The sequence below is a fragment of the Streptopelia decaocto genome (assembly GCF_964273445.1).
Source record: "Streptopelia decaocto genome assembly, chromosome: 2".
In the NCBI taxonomy this organism is placed as follows: Eukaryota; Metazoa; Chordata; class Aves; order Columbiformes; family Columbidae; genus Streptopelia; species Streptopelia decaocto.
In genome coordinates, this window is record NC_138655.1 from 155,338,498 (window position 1) to 155,354,938 (window position 16,441).

General features: G+C 42.8%; 1 protein-coding gene across 2 annotated transcripts in view; it reads right to left on the minus strand.

Moving 5' to 3' along the window:
- Positions 1-6,028: 6,028 nt before the first annotated feature.
- DPP6 (dipeptidyl peptidase like 6) overlaps positions 6,029-16,441 on the minus strand; it is a gene marked incomplete at its 5' end in the record, with an annotated part of 400,138 nt that continues 389,725 nt past the window's right edge. For both annotated transcript variants that reach the window (XM_082045833.1, XM_082045834.1), the window contains 7 exons: positions 6,029-8,261; positions 10,405-10,478; positions 10,578-10,650; positions 12,620-12,678; positions 13,525-13,630; positions 14,532-14,586; positions 15,853-16,047. In XM_082045833.1, the coding sequence (XP_081901959.1) occupies positions 8,115-8,261; positions 10,405-10,478; positions 10,578-10,650; positions 12,620-12,678; positions 13,525-13,630; positions 14,532-14,586; positions 15,853-16,047 (709 nt within the window). In that variant the 3' untranslated portion in view covers positions 6,029-8,114. The remainder of the gene's footprint in view (positions 8,262-10,404; positions 10,479-10,577; positions 10,651-12,619; positions 12,679-13,524; positions 13,631-14,531; positions 14,587-15,852; positions 16,048-16,441) is intronic.

The following is a 16,441-nucleotide window of genomic DNA, read 5'->3' on the forward strand; positions in this document are numbered from 1 at the left end:
AGGGGATGTTCAGATTGGATATTAGGAAAAACATCTTCCTGGAAAGGGTTGTCAGGCATTGGAACAGGCTGCCCAGGGAAGTGGTGGAGTCACCATCCCTGGAGGGGTTTAAAAGACGCATACATGAGGTTCCTTGGACATGGTTTAGTGCCAGATTAATGATTGGACTTGATGATCCTGAGGGTCTCTTCCAACCAAAATGATTCTATGATTCTATAAATGTTAGTTCCTTGCCAGAGAGGTTACTTGAACTGCTGGTCTTCATCGTTTAAGCAAGTCTACCTTGTGTCTTGCATGGAGGATAAATTGAGGAGTGCAGGTTTTTGCGACTGTTGATTTAATGACCATTTCAGCAGTCCTTCAGAGTGCCATGCTGAAGCAGAGACCACTCCAAGGGTTGCAGGGGATGGCACATAGCCCCTCTGAGTGCTGCCACTGAGCTGCCTGCACCCTTCCCTGTGTGGGGCTCATGGCTTTAGGATATTTTTGAGGGAGAGGCAATTTTTCCTCTTGTCGTGTGTGCTCCCAGTGCTCCTTGTGCCAGCTGCCCCAGGGGGCTGGTTGGCAACTGAGCTGCTGAAACTCCTGAGTAATTGATACCTTCTAAAATTGCACCTTTGAAGCAGTTGACTGGCCCCTGCGATGAGCTCCTGAATAATTGAAGTGATATTTGTGGGTTTTGCACTGAAGTACTAACAGCTGTGGTATGTTTTGATATTTATGAAGCCAAATAAATTATGGATTAGTCAGTGCAGTGAGCCCAGCGTGATGCTTATTACTGCTGGAGTGCCGGAGTTGATGGTGTGCTATTCATCCAGTTTTACTTCCATTGTGTGGCTGAGTAAGACTGGTGTCTATTACTGGACTTAATAGAGCTTGCTTGCAGGTTTAAGTTCCAGTCCCCAAGAGCTGACAGTATGTTTTAATTTGTTCTTCACTCCACAGATTTTAGAAAGACATGCTGGGACTATAATTCAGGGTCACAGGGCATCACATCGACTCACAGATGTGGAGATGATTGTTTCTGCAGTAATGGAGATGGGTGCTAGCAGAATTAGCAGCAAGTCTTGGCATTAAACTCGAAATTATACAAAATCCAATCTTCTTTGCAAGCTGGTCTGTGGGTAAATGTCGTATGTCTTCTCTGTGATGCCTCATTCATTGTACAAAGTTTTCTTCATAACTGAACCAGTGGTTGTGAGATTAAACTCTTCACTTTCTATTACCCACGCAAATTTTGGTTTTGTGCATGAGAATGTTTTTATGCTGCAGATGATCTCAACATATTTGAAATTTCCCCCCATCGGCATATGCTGGGAAGGGGCAGGCAGGGAGGAAATAACAGTTCAGAGCAGCAGATGGCATCCTACCACCCAAAAGCTTCCCTGGCACAGTGAAGTGTAATAAATATATAATAGCAAGTGGTGGTGCTCTGCTTAGAGCTGCAGTAAGCGATTTGGTAGGAAACTGTGGTGTTTGTTCATTTCTTAAAAGTTATTCGTTTAGAAATTGAATGCTTTCTTTGCTTTCCTTGTCTTCTTGGGTGGAAAGGGATATCTATAGCTGATCTGCTTACCCAGATGCTCCTGGTCCATGCAGACTATGTAGCTCCTTCCCTCCCAAAGTGGGTGTCTGGAGCTGGCTGGATAAATTGTGCCCTGAAGTGCCTATTAGTCTTCTGAAAAAAAAAAAGCTCCACGAAACCAGCTGACGTTTGTCCAGAACAAAGTGTGGCACTGCAACTTTTTCTTAAAAGTATCTTGGTATAGAAGTCCCCAGAAAGGTAGCACGAAGGCTCTGCAGGTAAAGCAAGCCTTTGCATATAACGAAATGCTTCAGACAGGAATTTCTTCCTCTTTAGTTTCTTTTCTGAAGATGCTGAGTGAAGGAATGAAGGACATTTTGTGTTTAAAATCCTGATATAGGAAAGGGCAGTGCTTTTCCAACTGTTATTTATTGAGCCACAGTTGCAGATATTACCAGGGAAGTTTGGGCTGAGTTTCTGGCTGCTGTCACTGTGTTGCATGACAAATTGTTTATAGTCTGCCACTAGAAGCAAGTGAGAAAAGTTTTTCCTATCCCAGTTTCCTCATAAATTATATAAGAATCATCACAGTGAAAACAAAAGTCTACTGGATCACAAATAAATCCTACGCAGTTAATGAGGTTTGAACTTAATGTTTTTGGTGCTTCTACCTTCAAAAAGCGCCTCATCAAGGAGAACTGCAGCCCACCATGCAGAGCTGATAAGGATGAAAAATGCACCAGCTCTGGTTTCCACTCAAAGCTGGGATGTTGTTTGCTCATTTCCCCCACAACATCGTCACCAACAACAGCTGACAAACGCCTTATTGGCAGTTCTGGTATGGATAGCCAAGAAGAGGGAATTTCCTTCCCTGTTATTGCCCCAGACCCTCGCTGACTTTCAGTGCAATTCTCCGCACCACTGATGTGTGGTTGCCATTCACATTGCCACCGCTGATTTCCTCCCTGACCATCAGGGAGGTGTGCATCTTGCACACCTTCAGGAGTGCAAGATGCAAGATAAAATTGCAGGCACAGCTGGCAGGTTTTGGGTGAGAAAGTGCCCATTTCTGCTCTACCCCAGTGCTCTCAGCATCTCTGTGGGTGCTGTGGTTGCTTCGTGCAGCTCCAACAGTGCAGGCTGTGATGTGCAGCTCAGAGTCTGCCTCAGGAGAACATCCAGATCTCAGCCATTTTCAACTCACTTTGATTTCTGCATTCCTAAAGATTTCCCACTGAGGCTTGCTGGCTCGTAAATTTAAACTTACTGATGCTAGACTTTCTTTTCTTATCTGCCTTTCGTGGACCTTGGTGCACAGACTGAAAATATCTGGGGTGGAGGACCTCTGTGATTTTCATGGCTATAACCCTAGCCACTGCATCTCAGTATGGGCTGTCTCATCTCTGGCCTCTCTGTCTTTCCTCATTCCTCTGCAACACTTTTTAATAGGTGACAAACTTTTGGGTGTATTTCAGACTCATGTAGTAGCTACACTGCCTCATGTGTACTGTGCCTCACGTGATAGAATCATAGAATCGTTTCAGTTGGAAGAGACCCTCAGGATCATGAAGTCCAACCATAACCTAACCTAATTCTAGCAATAAACCATGTCCCTAAGAATGTCATCTAAATGCCTTTTAAACCCCTCCAGGGATGGTGACTCCACCACTGCCCTGGGCAACCTGTTCCAATGCCTGACAACCCTTCCCATTAATAATTTTTTCCTAATATCCAATCTAAACCTCCTCTGGCACAACTTGAGGCCATTTCCTCTTGTCCTGTCACTTGTGACTTGGGAGAAGAGACCAACCCCCTCCATGCTACAACCTCCTTTCAGGTAGTTGTAGACAGCCATAAGGTCTCCCCTCAGCCTCCTGTTCTCCACGCTGAACAACCCCAGTTCCCTCAGCTGCGCCTCCTAAATCTTGTGCTCCAGACCTTTCATCAGCTTTGTCACCCTCTTCTGAATTCTCTCTAGTACCTCAATGTCCTTCTTGTACTCAGCAGCTTGTGGAGGCTGCTCACCAACACCCACTACAAATTATGTGTCAGTTCGAGTAACTGGAAATGCCCAAAACAAACTACATTCTGGGACATTGACAGCAGCTGTTGCAAAGACAGTGTAAGACCTGGATGCCTTTCTAGAAAGGATGCAAATGTTCACATCAGCCCACTGAAAGAGTTGTTTGTTGCTTTAATATGACCCAAAATATATATCTATAAAGAATGAAGGAAAAAAAAAAAATGGAGGGAAACCTTGCTATTCCAAAGAAATACTGGAGTATGCTTTACTTTTGTGTTTTCCAGGAGCTTCATTACATCTATATTTTCTTTTTACTACTCTTCTCTTTTGATCATGGAAATGGACATTTTGATTAAAGCTGTTATCCCAGTGAGGAGGCAGAATGTAGCTTCATTTAAAATAAGGCTTTTAATGAATGTCTCAAAGGAAAAAAAAAAAAAAAGGAAAGAAAAAAATCCATTTTACAAAGGATTTCTGAATCTTCCCCTTCACAGCTGCTGGCAGCATAACTACAGTAGCAAAAATTATTGCTTACAGAGGACACTGATTATTGTAGCCAGATAAAGGACCCAAGACCACTGTGGGAGGGTGGTCCTGCATTCAGCCACAAGATGGGGAGATGCTGGTTCCCCCATCCTGGAGCAGTTCCAAGGCTGGGGGGTTGGGAACCTGTCCCCAGCTGCCTCGCACCGGCTTGAAAGTGGCAGGAAGGGTGATTTCTCCTCTCCCACTGGTCCCTGTCCCCAGAGGTCCCCCCGCTATCCCTCTGTCTCCTTTGGAGATGGTCAGCCAGGGTGATCCCAGTTGAGGCTACTCAAAAAAAGGGTGTCCTCAGCCCTTCGTTTCTTGAGCCACAGTTGAAGCCAGATGGTGTTTTCAGGTTGTTACAATCACACAAACACATGCATACAAAAAAAAATAAGCAGCACTAGGCTCTCGGGACTTGTTTTAGAAATTAAAACTGTAGTTTTTATGCAAATGTCCAAGTTCCACACTGGAATGTTTTAAGAAAAGACACAATGTGACATTGAGATAGTAAAAGATTTGCCTTTGTTAACGCTTAGCAAAGATGTCAGCAGCTGCTCCCAGAGAGCAGGATCATCACTTATCCAGTTTTCCTGATGAATTAAGTGGATAAAAAATAAAAAAAATATTAGTTGCATTTAGGTAAGTAAGCAAAATAACAGCAAACCTATTTTGTACCTATGCAATCTTTCTGCCCCGTACCAGTGCTACAGCTTCTTGTTTCCTGATTTGCTGGCAACAAAGATTACAATAAGTGTCCACAAGAGTATTTTGGTTTTGCTGTGAAATATCACATTTCTCATCCTGTTAATTTGCTTCAGCCAAATGATATCAGCTGATGGGACATCACCCTGGACACTGAAGAGGTGCAGCAAGTCAACATGGTGCAATTGGAAACCATATTTGTCAACCTTGTACCTCTTGAGTGGCTGCTTAGTATCACAGCCTTGCTACATGACTTAAGTCTTGTAGGGTGAAAAGGTCTTTCACATCTTTATTAGGCCTCAGACACAGATGTCTGTGTAGATTTAAATCTTCCCTAAAGTTATGCTTGAGATGAAGATGACAGAGTATTGTAGGGTACTCATAGCCAGGATTTCTAATTTGAGTGAAGAACTCAGTTTTCCCAGGAAATCCATGAAATGAAAGGATTTCCTTTCCAGGTTTGAAGGAGGTGTGGGAGCATCCAGCTGATCTTATAGTCCACAAAATTCTGTTACAGGGACAGCTGGGGACGGTGGCAACTTGTTCCCCAGCTGTTTCAGTCTGGGACAGCCACTCCCATCCCCACAGCTGGTGGCACAAAATGGGCACATGCAAAAGCTGCCACTCATTTGAGAGAGGTGTCTGAGCAGGTGTCGGGGTCGCCTCTTGGCTGGAGAGGAAACAAATATCTGAATTTGTGTGAGATGACTCCCTCCTCTTGCTTGTCCCATTCCTGATGGAGAACCACCTGCAGAAAAAATCTGCTATGGCAGTCTTAGTAAGCTTTAGAGCTTTCAGAACCCAAAAGTGACTTTTGGGAAGAGGGACAATGTGTGAAATGGTAAAAACCCCTTTGGCCAAGCTGTCGTGCCTGGCTCATGGCCCCAGGAAGCCCGTGGACCAGGTCAGCAGCTATGCCAGCACCAGGGTCGGCAGGAGGAAAGGGAGGAAAGCTGCATTTTCACCAAAGACTAGAGAGTGATACAGGTCTTCTCATGAACCGCTACTTTGGGAATGAACCCACTTTGTGCTCCTTCATGCTTTTCTCCAAAGCAGTTACTGCTTACCATGGTGACACCACCTACCAAGGTCATGGGCAGACTGAATGGTAATGTGTATTCATTTATAAGGACTTGTTTTCATTTTTCTGATCTGCATCCTGCAGCGTGGGCTCAGTTCAACCAGGAATAGCACTTCAAGCAACTCAATGTTTATCTAAGTACTCTAAATTAAATAACAGGAGTAGCAACCAGGGTGGTAAAATAATGTTTTATTCCATGAATGAACAAACACTACCATGCCACATCCTAAAGTTCTTTCTACAAAAGATTGTGGACAGAGCAAATTTTTACATTTCTCAGGTCAAGTTCATTTCAGGATTTTGAGCCTGTTCAGTGTAGCAAAGTCTGGACACGCAGCATTCTTATTGTCTATTTGGCATTTTGCCAGATAAAGCTGATTTATACTGTAGTTCTTGTTCACGCATTGTTGATGCACTGTAAATTAAAGAAGACAATCAAAACCAAACTAGGTCATTTCTGTGGTTTATCAATATATTTGTCATGATGGTCAAAGTACAACCAACATTCAAAGCTTAAAATAATGATAATAAAAAAGACACACTAAAGAACACAATGGAAACATCATCATTGCTGTCAGGATGTGAGTTTACCCATAGTACTATGTAAAAAGTAGAAACCGGCATTGACATTCAAGCTGTCAAAACAAGAAAAGAAATTACATTAATAGTTATATTCCCAAGCTAGTACTTCTAAAGACTCCTGATCAGCAAAGAAGTGTTATCGCATGCATGCTGAACACAAGACTAATATTGGCTTGGGGACCTGACAAATAACTGACTTACATTCCTTTATATACAACAAAATGAAATATACAGTATTAATACTGGCTGTACATTTGGTCAGAATACTTTACAAGGAGTGACACTAGTCAAAATTCTTATGTTGTGGTATGTGGATGTGAATGAAGTTGGATTTCCTTCTGAGAGCTGAACGTTTTCATAAGAAGTTTTAAAAGTTGCTTTGCAATGCTATAATGGTTAGATATTTTAAAGCAAAAATGCTCCCATTTTTTTTTCTTTTACGCTAGCGTGAGAAGACGAGATAATTAAACCAGTTTGGAATGTGCTAATCATTGACCCAGAATAAAACTAAGCTGCAGACAGCATGTGCAATAAAGCCCAGCACATTGGTTTTGTTTAAATGGCTTTATGAGATGATCCGTGAAGTATCTGGTACAAAAAATTCCTACTACCATAGCCTCATCTAGCTGTTCCCCAACAGGTTGCCAACCAATTGTTCCAACACTAACAGAAAAAAATAATTGTGGCTCTCACCTATTTTTCTATAGTACAATAAAAATATCTCAGTGTTAGGCTGATTTAGCTTATTTATGTGCATATTTTTTGAGGCTGCCAAAGAAAATACTCAATCTTGCAGGCAAAGGCTGTGCCGGGAACATGAGAGTGAGATTTTCTTTGCTTTAGTCTAGTAGATTTTTTAAAGTTTGGGTACCTTGACCCCCATTGCCTCTTTAGACCCCTAAGGTCTAAAGTGATTTGGTTAATTCAGTATATGCTTTTTCCCCATCCAGAACAAGCCAAGAAGCTAATAAGGTAAGCATGAGACCAAATGAAAACAGAAGTAAAAGCGATACAAAATAAAGAAATAATTACAGGTAGGCAAAGATCAGTTTAACTATAGCAATGTTTTGTACAATTGAATTTCCGTGTCCTGTACCAATGAGAATACTTCTGAACATGGGAAAGAGTAGGCAAGTAGGTATCCTTCAAAATAATTGTGCTATAATCTTTTCCATGTATTAGGTTAGATTCTTTTTCTGACAGAGTGTGATGCTAACTATAGTAACCTTCATATGGATGACAGATTTCATTGCTACTGCTTGATTGCTTGAATGCAGAGACATTAAATCTTCCAGTCCTCAAAGCGGTTTCTTGGGGTGTCCCTTCAAGTCCAGGGTCTTGCCACTTTCAAGCTAGAAGTCACTTTGTGGCAAACAAACAAGCAAACAAAAACGAAAACAAAAAGGGGAAAAAAAAAGAAAGAAAAAGAAAGAATAAGAAAGAAAAATAAGATGTTGGTTGTGACGGATTAATTTCGGACAGCAGTTTCTGCTGAGTTCCCCATGCTTAATGTTCTTCCATTTAGGAAGGAGTTGCTGTCAAGTAAAGCAGATGAGCTGCTTTCAGTTTTCTTTAAATACATGCTAACAATGTAACATCTCTTTCTTCAGGAAAATGATCCAGTTGCATATTGTTAGAGAGATCTGCCTTGTGCTTAGCACGGACAAGTAGGGTTAATCGCCGTCCTCCTCCTCTTTCAGTGGGACTATCGGGAGTTTGTCCTGAACTTGGAAACACGCCACAAAGAAGTTGACAATGGAGTTGTACAAATGCTGCTCCAGTGCTGCATTGCTGAAGTAATGGCTTTCATCAGGGTAAATCTGCAAAGAAACAGGGAAATATTGTAGCAGTAGGAGCTTAAACTCTAGGATGACCATGAGCCAGCACTGTGCCCTTGTGGCCAGGAAGGCCAATGGTACCTGGGGTGGGTTAGAAGGGGGTGGTCAGTAGGTCAGAGAGGTTCTCCTGCCCCTCTGCTCTGCCCTGGTGAGACCACACCTGGAATATTGTGTCCAGTTCTGGGCCCCTCAGTTCCAGCAGGACAGGGAACTGCTGGAGAGAGTCCAGCGCAGGGCAACAAAGATGCTGAAGGGAGTGGAGCATCTCCCGTGTGAGGAAAGGCTGAGGGAGCTGGGGCTCTTGAGCTCGGAGAAGAGGAGACTGAGGGGTGACCTCATTAATGTTTATAAATATGTAAAGGAGGAGTGTCAGGAGGATGGAGCCAGGCTCTTCTCGGTGACAACCAATGATAAGGGGCAATGGGTATAAACTGGAACACAGGAGGTTCTATTTAAATTTCAGAAAAAACTTGTTCATGGTGAGGGTGACGGAGCACTGGAACAGGCTGCCCAGGGGGGTTGTGTAGCCTCCTTCTCTGGAGACATTCAAAACCCGCCCGGACACCTTCCTGTGTAACCTCATCTGGGTGTTCCTGCTCCTGTGGGGGGATTGGACTGGATGATCTTTTGAGGTCCCTTCCAATCCCTGACATTCTGTGATTCTGTGATTCTGTGACTGACCACCCATATCTGCAACGCGAGCTGGCCTGCAAATCCACTGCTCCTCCTTGGGAGGGCATCTTCCCATGGATGCACATGAGGTCCAGGGTAATTCAGGCACCACAGTGCTCTGAGCACAGACTTGCATCTTCCTTCAAAAGGAACTTTTTAAGGGAAAGGTTTTAAATTTAGTTCAATTCAGAACAAGTTTGGTCTAAGAAGAACCAGACCACACTTAGAAAAAGCAGTGCTTGCTCTTGTGAAAACTGAAAAAATCCCAGTGCAAGTCTGTTCAGAGAAATGGCATTAGGTTTTACTAACTGAAATGAGGGATTTAAAGAAAAAAAATGCTAGTAAGTAAAAAATTGAAATAATTCTTGCTGAAAAAATAATTAAATAGTAAAACATGGGAAGCTAGAAATGAAATAGTTTGAACACAACTTTCCATTTTAATGAAACAGGTAACCTTTGCACATGTTGAAGGAATGGAAGAGGATCATAGGCTGGGATATTGAAGGGCTGCATCCTTGCAGGCAGGACTGAAGTGTCTTACGACTGTTCTGAGTACCTTGATCCAAGATGTAGATCCCTCAGACCTCCACTCAGTCCTCAACTAATCTTTGAGGAGCATCAAGCCCATCAGTGCCTTCAAGCTCCAAAATATCAATGCTTTTGCACTGGGAAATGTGCAGAAGTGCCCACATTGGTCTTATTACTTGTCTCTGGTGTCTTTGCTCCAATTCTATCTGTCTTCAGAGCATGATGGAGTGACATAGCCATCACATGAAGCTCCACACAAATGCAGCCAGAGGGAGCTGGTATTCAGTAAATCAGGTGTTAGTAGGGCTTGGGCACTGCAATGTAACTGTCTGTACTGTGAGCTGTAGCATGATCCTTGGCATGGTTTGAGCCTGGACTAGTTGCACTCTCCTGGCTGTGCCTTGGCATGTAGCTGAGGGTAGGGACCATCCCCACGGTTGGTGGATGGGTTTGTTTTGGAAGATTGAATGGCTTGGACATGGGGCATTCAGCAAATCAGAGATGTAATTCAGTGGAAAGAAGGGCTTTCTAGACCAGAGCATGTCTTTTGCAGTGGGATGCCAGATATAAGTGACATTTCACTCAGCTTTTCTGGTTGATTTAATTTAGATCCCTGTTTCTCTGTAATTCATCCTGAATTTGGCCTGTTGTTCCCACAGAAAGTCAACAGGTATCAATTTCTTAGAGGTACATCTCTAAACCTAATTTACTGTAATTTAATAATTGTTCTACAACTGTACAAACCAAAATAATGGTATCAAATAAGCATGGGAGTACAACATAGGCACACATTATATGGTGGTGCTATTTCTACTGCTAAGCTGAGTTTGCAAGTGGCTTTTCAAAGCTTGCTTCATAACAGCAGTTTGAGTTCAAACTGGGAAATAACTGTTCAAATATGAAAAAAATGAAACATATACTGTACCTGCAAGCTGTAATTAGCCTTTTCCCTAATTAGGTGTGTGATAAGGTCCGCAGTATGCTGAAAATGGATTTTTTCTGTAAAAACAGATTACAATCATTAAAGGGGCAAATGTAATTAAGAAAAATCAAAGCCATCCCAAATATATAATGAGCTCAAATGATGGGCTAACTTACCATCAGCAGTAGCATGAATGATCAAAAATGTCTGTTCCTTCAGTAATGAGACTCTATGTGCTAATTTGGTGATCTGTGAAGGTAAAGGTTGCAATAAGATTAAAAGTCTTGCTAGAAATGAGCAATTTATATGGAAAAAATAGAAGCACTTAATTCCATTTGATACTTCATCACATGGATAACAAGCAGACACCAGCACAGCATATTCTTTTGGCTACTTGAATCAGTCTGGAGGTTAAAACAGAGCTGTCCCTGTCCTTTTAGGCTCAGTATCAGCAACAAGAAGAGGCCAGAGACCCTCGTCTGTGCTGATAACGTTCACTGAAAGCCTGAGATGCAGAACACATGGAGAATGCCAAAGTGAATTTCCAGTGAATACAAAACACTGATGAAAAGCGTGCCCAGGTGCTATGCCTAAGAACACTTCAGAGAGGTGGAGTGACTTTGGTCTTTGGTTTGAAAGCCAACCTCAGTGAGCTTTGACAGCCCAGGGGAGGATCTGATGCTAAATTCAAGTGTCCACTGCTGAGAATGCCTTTGCCCCCAAGTGCACAGGGGGAAATACAAATCTGAGTGACTGGGTAAGAGAAACAAAGGACTTCTCCACTTTCTGTTGCCTTGTTCAGAAGAATACAAATCTCAAAAAAACTCCAAGAGACTCCAGAAAAGTCTCAGAGTGGCAAAAGGAATGTACATCTCAAAATACAGATGTTACTGCTCTGTATAGGGGCAGGGAAGAATACCTGTCTTAACTTAAATTCATGTTTCCTTCAGTGTTTAAATGCATGTGTCCTGGCTTTTATTCACTTACATGACAATGTATTTTTCAGTTAAGACACCCTTGTATCAGTCCTATCTCACACCTGTTTTCATCTTCCCACTATCCTATGTGGTTTCCACAAAAGATAGACAAGTACATCTCCAACAGCAACAGGACCTTCTATGTCTGGCTACAGAGGTCGAATTAGCTGGCTAAAAATATTGGCATGTATTATTAAGATATGGTCACTGTCATTTTATGTTACAGATTACGTGTATCTCTCCTCATTTAAAAGATAAATCAACCCTGAACATTAGAAGTGAGCCTGCCTATTTCTTTAGCATTAAATGCAAGTTTTGGGGACTTTCGGTGGATACAAGCTTGTTCTGGCATTCTTGCAGCTTTACACTCTGTATGGACCTAGATAGTGTTTGCAAATTTTGCAAAGGTGCCTCTGATCTTCCCTCTATTGTTGGACTTCATTAATGAGTTCTCTAATCCTCAGATGACCCATCGTGGGTTTTCCTTTTTTCCCTTTTTAAAAATGGGGGTTGTGTCTCCCTTTTTCCAGTCAGTGGGAGCTTCACCAAACTGCCATGACTTCTCAAGTATGAGGGATAGTGGCTTAGCAACTTCATCCACAAGTTCCTTCAGGACCCACAGAGACATCTCATCAGGTGCCAATGGACTTGTGCTCCTTCAAGTTCCTTAGAGAGTCTTGAACCTGATCTCCTGCAGTGGGCGGTTCTTCATTGTTCCAGTCCCTGTCTTTGCCTTCTGCAACTTGAGTGGTGTGGCTATAGCACTTGCCCATGAAGACTGAGGCAAAAAGTTCACTGAGTACCTCAGCCTTCTCCATATCCCAGGTAACCAGGTCTCCTTCTGAAGAGGGCCCACATTTTCCCTAGTCTTCCTTTTATCACCAATGTACCTATAGAAGCTTTTCCTATTGCTCTTGATGTCCCTGACCAGATTTAACTATATCAGGGCTTTAGCTTTCCTAACCTGATCACTAGCTGCTTGGACAACTTCTCTGTATTCCTCCCAGGCTACTTGTTCTTGTTTCCACTCTCTATAGGCTTCCTTTTCATGTTTGAGTTTGTTAAGACAACAAAAGCAGTAAGCAGGCTGAAGGACACCTTCCTGCCTTTTAAATATAGGGAGTATGACTAGTGAAACCACCTTGCATACCTCTTTTCACCCCCTAAAAGAGAACACGTTGAGGAAGAGTTAAAACCCCTGTTCACATTTTATCAGGGAAATGCAGTGTCCATGCAGTTACCTCATACGCTTTGTTGTCAATCCCATGCAAGCCCAAGTATCTTTCAGAAAAGGCTGAAGCTTGAAAAGAAACAAAAAGAAAACATCAGTTCCAGTCATAAGTGAATACACTGGTGCTTCTGAGTCAAATATTGCAAATACTAAAAAAAGATCTTTTCTAACCTTGCCTTACTTATACAGGGCATATTTATAAATTTTTTTGAAAATGGACTAAGAATACGTATGATATTACAGTCTTTCATTATCACCACGTATTTATGGTTTCTAAATAAGTCACAGAAGAGCATTTTTTTTTTCCTTTTTCCAGAATACAGCCAAGATATGAGAGGAGAAGAGCACTATCTTCTTGTGTCCTTTTCTCCTTTCACATGGAGCCACCACCATCAAGAGTCTACTGCAAGCTCCTGTCGGTCTCACGGATAACTGTATGGGACCTGAAGGCTGGCTTAACATCACTGTCTTCTGTGGCAGTGCTTTGATTTCCACGGGCATCAAGTGCAAAGATAACTGGTGTCCCTGAAAGGACCACGATGTGCAGTGGAGTATTGTCACTGGAGAGATGATGAGGTGGGCAGGCTGGACCACAGCTCCCACCCATGGATAGTTCAGGCAAGAAGGAAGCACATTCTGGGCAGTGGTACAAGGTGGTGCCAGAAGCTGGAGGGGTTTAGAGCCAAGTCTTCGTTATTTAAAAGAAATAAGTAATAAAAGTTACTGACTACCATGGCTGGTCCCACTGGTGCCAGCAAAATTGCTCTTGAAGGGTTTATGACTGGTCCTAAGAAGACACACAATAGAAAACAGGCAGGATCTTGGGGAAGAAAGCTATGATAACTGGGAAATGTTAGGGCAGAAACATAATTTGTGGTGAGCATGAGGGTCTGTGGGCTCTGGGACAGGATTTACCATATAGTTTGAAGTCTGTCAGCGGGGAAAGAGCAGCTCCACAGGCGAACACCTGTTTCTCTTCGCCGGCTGGAAGCATGTAAGTGCTCAGGTAACCGCCGTAGTCCTGGAACACAAACAAGGCAGGGACGTCAGCAGTCCTGTCGTGAGATGCTGCTGCTTTTGGGTACAGAAACAGGGCAGCTGAGACCTTGCAGCAAACTTTAGTTCATTACAGAGCTTTTAACACTTTGCCCTGAAAAAAACATCAAACAAAGGACATCTCCCTGGCTTCAGCAGATGAGGCTGAAGATGAACTCTACTCTTGTTGCGCTCCCCTGAAGGCAGGAGGGTTGTGGGCCCAAGAACTTGTCTCTTTTCATCCCACGTTATTGCTGTGGGTCTGATCAGATATGTTACCTCTCCAAAATATTACCCCAGTCTTTCATTACTTAAAACGAGCATCACAATTTCAGCGTCTGCCATCACCCTGTTAACAGTTCCCTGCAGAGATGCTGCTGTATGTGCAGCTCTCTTTGCCCACCTTAAGCTTCTGTCTCCCACAGAAAACAATTTCTGCTCTTAGTCCCACTCTCATTTCAAACCGTGCACACTTTGCAATTGCAGTTTCCCAGCCGGGCGCACACTGTGGTGTGAATCAGCCTCAGAAATCAATATTGTTGTTGTACATTTGTACTACACGATTTAGATCTACCCCCATTCCCATAGGCCTTAGGAGACAAAAATGAAATGAAAGTTTGCAAGGGGAAAAAATAATTAATTATCTGACAGCATTTTTCTGACAACTAGTCACTTTCTGTGCTTGGAAGTTAATTAAAAAAATGACAAATACATTGATAAAATGAGAGCTTTCATCTTCACACATCTGAGAAAGAAGGAGTCTATCTCAAAAACAAATAATAATGAAAAAGACATCCCTGACATATTTGATAAATCACGATTTAGCTCAGCTGCGTAGCTGCATCAGCCAACTAGAGCAGCACAGAGGAACAATGGGAAAACATTACCTTCCCAAACACACCAACTCGCAGTTTATCAATGTAATTCTCCTTCAGCATCTTCCTAGAACATGAAAGAGAAGAAACAATGGGTTAAAAATATTTTTCCCTTAGAAATAGCAAACATAATGTGATGTCAGCTTGAATTTGGGGTGGCGGCAGAAAAATGATGTACACAACCTAAATTCACGCTGCTACATGCCGCTTTCACATGAATCTCTGTTCGATTTAATCTTGCAAACTGTTGTGTTGGATTTGATCAAGTAACAGCAGCAAATAACCTGCAATACTTCTGAAAGTCATAATAAAGCTGATCCTACTGCACTACTCTGATAGTATTTTTAGTGTGATTATGTGCAGAATAAATCTAACAATATGACAGGACTTGACATTTAGGGGTTTGCACTGTTTTTTCTCTTTTTAAAAGTTTAAGGGTTTAAAGATGGATTTTTTTTTTTTTTTCAGCTATTATATCAGTCCAGCAAAAAAATAAGTAGGAGCTGATATTCAAGCTTACTTGTTTGTAGCTGTATGACTGTACAGAGCTAAAAATAAACAGGTTTTGTACACGTGATACAGATAAGTATGCTCTAATCTAGCTCTGTTTAAGGCTTGTTTTTCTCCCCCTGCACTGGCTGGCATGAGCTGTCTCTCACATGCCATCACCTGCTTACAGAGGCAGGACTACATTCTCCCCCTCTACTCTGCTCTCATAAGAACCCCCCTGGAGTGCTGTGTCCAGCTCTGGGGCCTCCAACACAAGGACATGGACCTATTGGAGAGTCCAAAGGAGGCCACGAAGATGATCAGAGGGTTGGGGTTGTTCAGCCTGGAGAAGAGAAGGCTCCAGGGACACCTTATAGCAACCTTCCAGTACCTAAAGGGGACCTACATGAAAGCTGGAGAGGGGCTTTTTACAAGGGCATTTAGTGATAGGCCAAGGGTTAATGGCTTTAAACTGGAAGAATGTAGATTTAGATTAGATATAAAGAAGAAATTCTTCACCATGAGGGTGGTTGAGCCACTAGAACAGTCTGCCCAGAGAAGCTGTTGATGCCCAGTCCCTGGAAATGTTCAAGGCCAGGTTGGACGGGGCTCTGAGCAACCTGGTCTGGTGGAAGGTGTCAGAAGGGGTTGGAATGAGGTGAACTTTAAGGTGTTGGAACTAGGTGATCTTTAAGGTCCCTTCCAACCCAAACCATTCTGTGATCCTATGATTCCCTTCTATCTCCTTGCTCTACCATACACACCATTAAAGGAACAAGGATTAATGGCAGTCTTGGTTTATTATCATTAATGAATTAATTTCTTCAATAACAGTGTTACTCACCGAACAGCTTCCAACTGATCCTTTTCTTGTAAAAGGCCCAGCCTCCTCTTAACCTCATGCAACAGCTTAGTGCCTTGGAAGCCGCTCCCACGACCGTCAAACTTCAGCACGATGGCGTTATGAGAACTGACCATGACACTTTCCCACGTCACTTCAAATCTCTCTGTTACGATCTGGTTACCAGGTGTCCCATCTCTGAAACAGAAACAGGCATCAAGCAAAGGCAATGGCACCAAGCACGGGCCAAAAGCCCTCCCTGGGGCTTGCCATGGAGATGGGGACTGGCAGCTCTTGCATGCATCATAAAGCAGGGCAGATTTCAAGATGGGGAGACCAGTCTCTGCAAAAATGGTGTGCAGTAAGCTGGTTGTGTGTGATGGGGTTTGAGGCTGGGGTAAAAGCTGCAGGTTGCTTTCTGCCTTCCTCTTTGCAAAGCAACTATCACTGTGCTAAGCTGAGCTTTGAATGAACCTAGCAAGCACAGCAATAACTGGGCAGGATTCCTCCCATGAATAAACCAGGGCAGTGACATAGAGGTCAGCTGAGTCTTCCCTTTTTACACCTGTTGTAATCTGTATCTTTTGTCCAT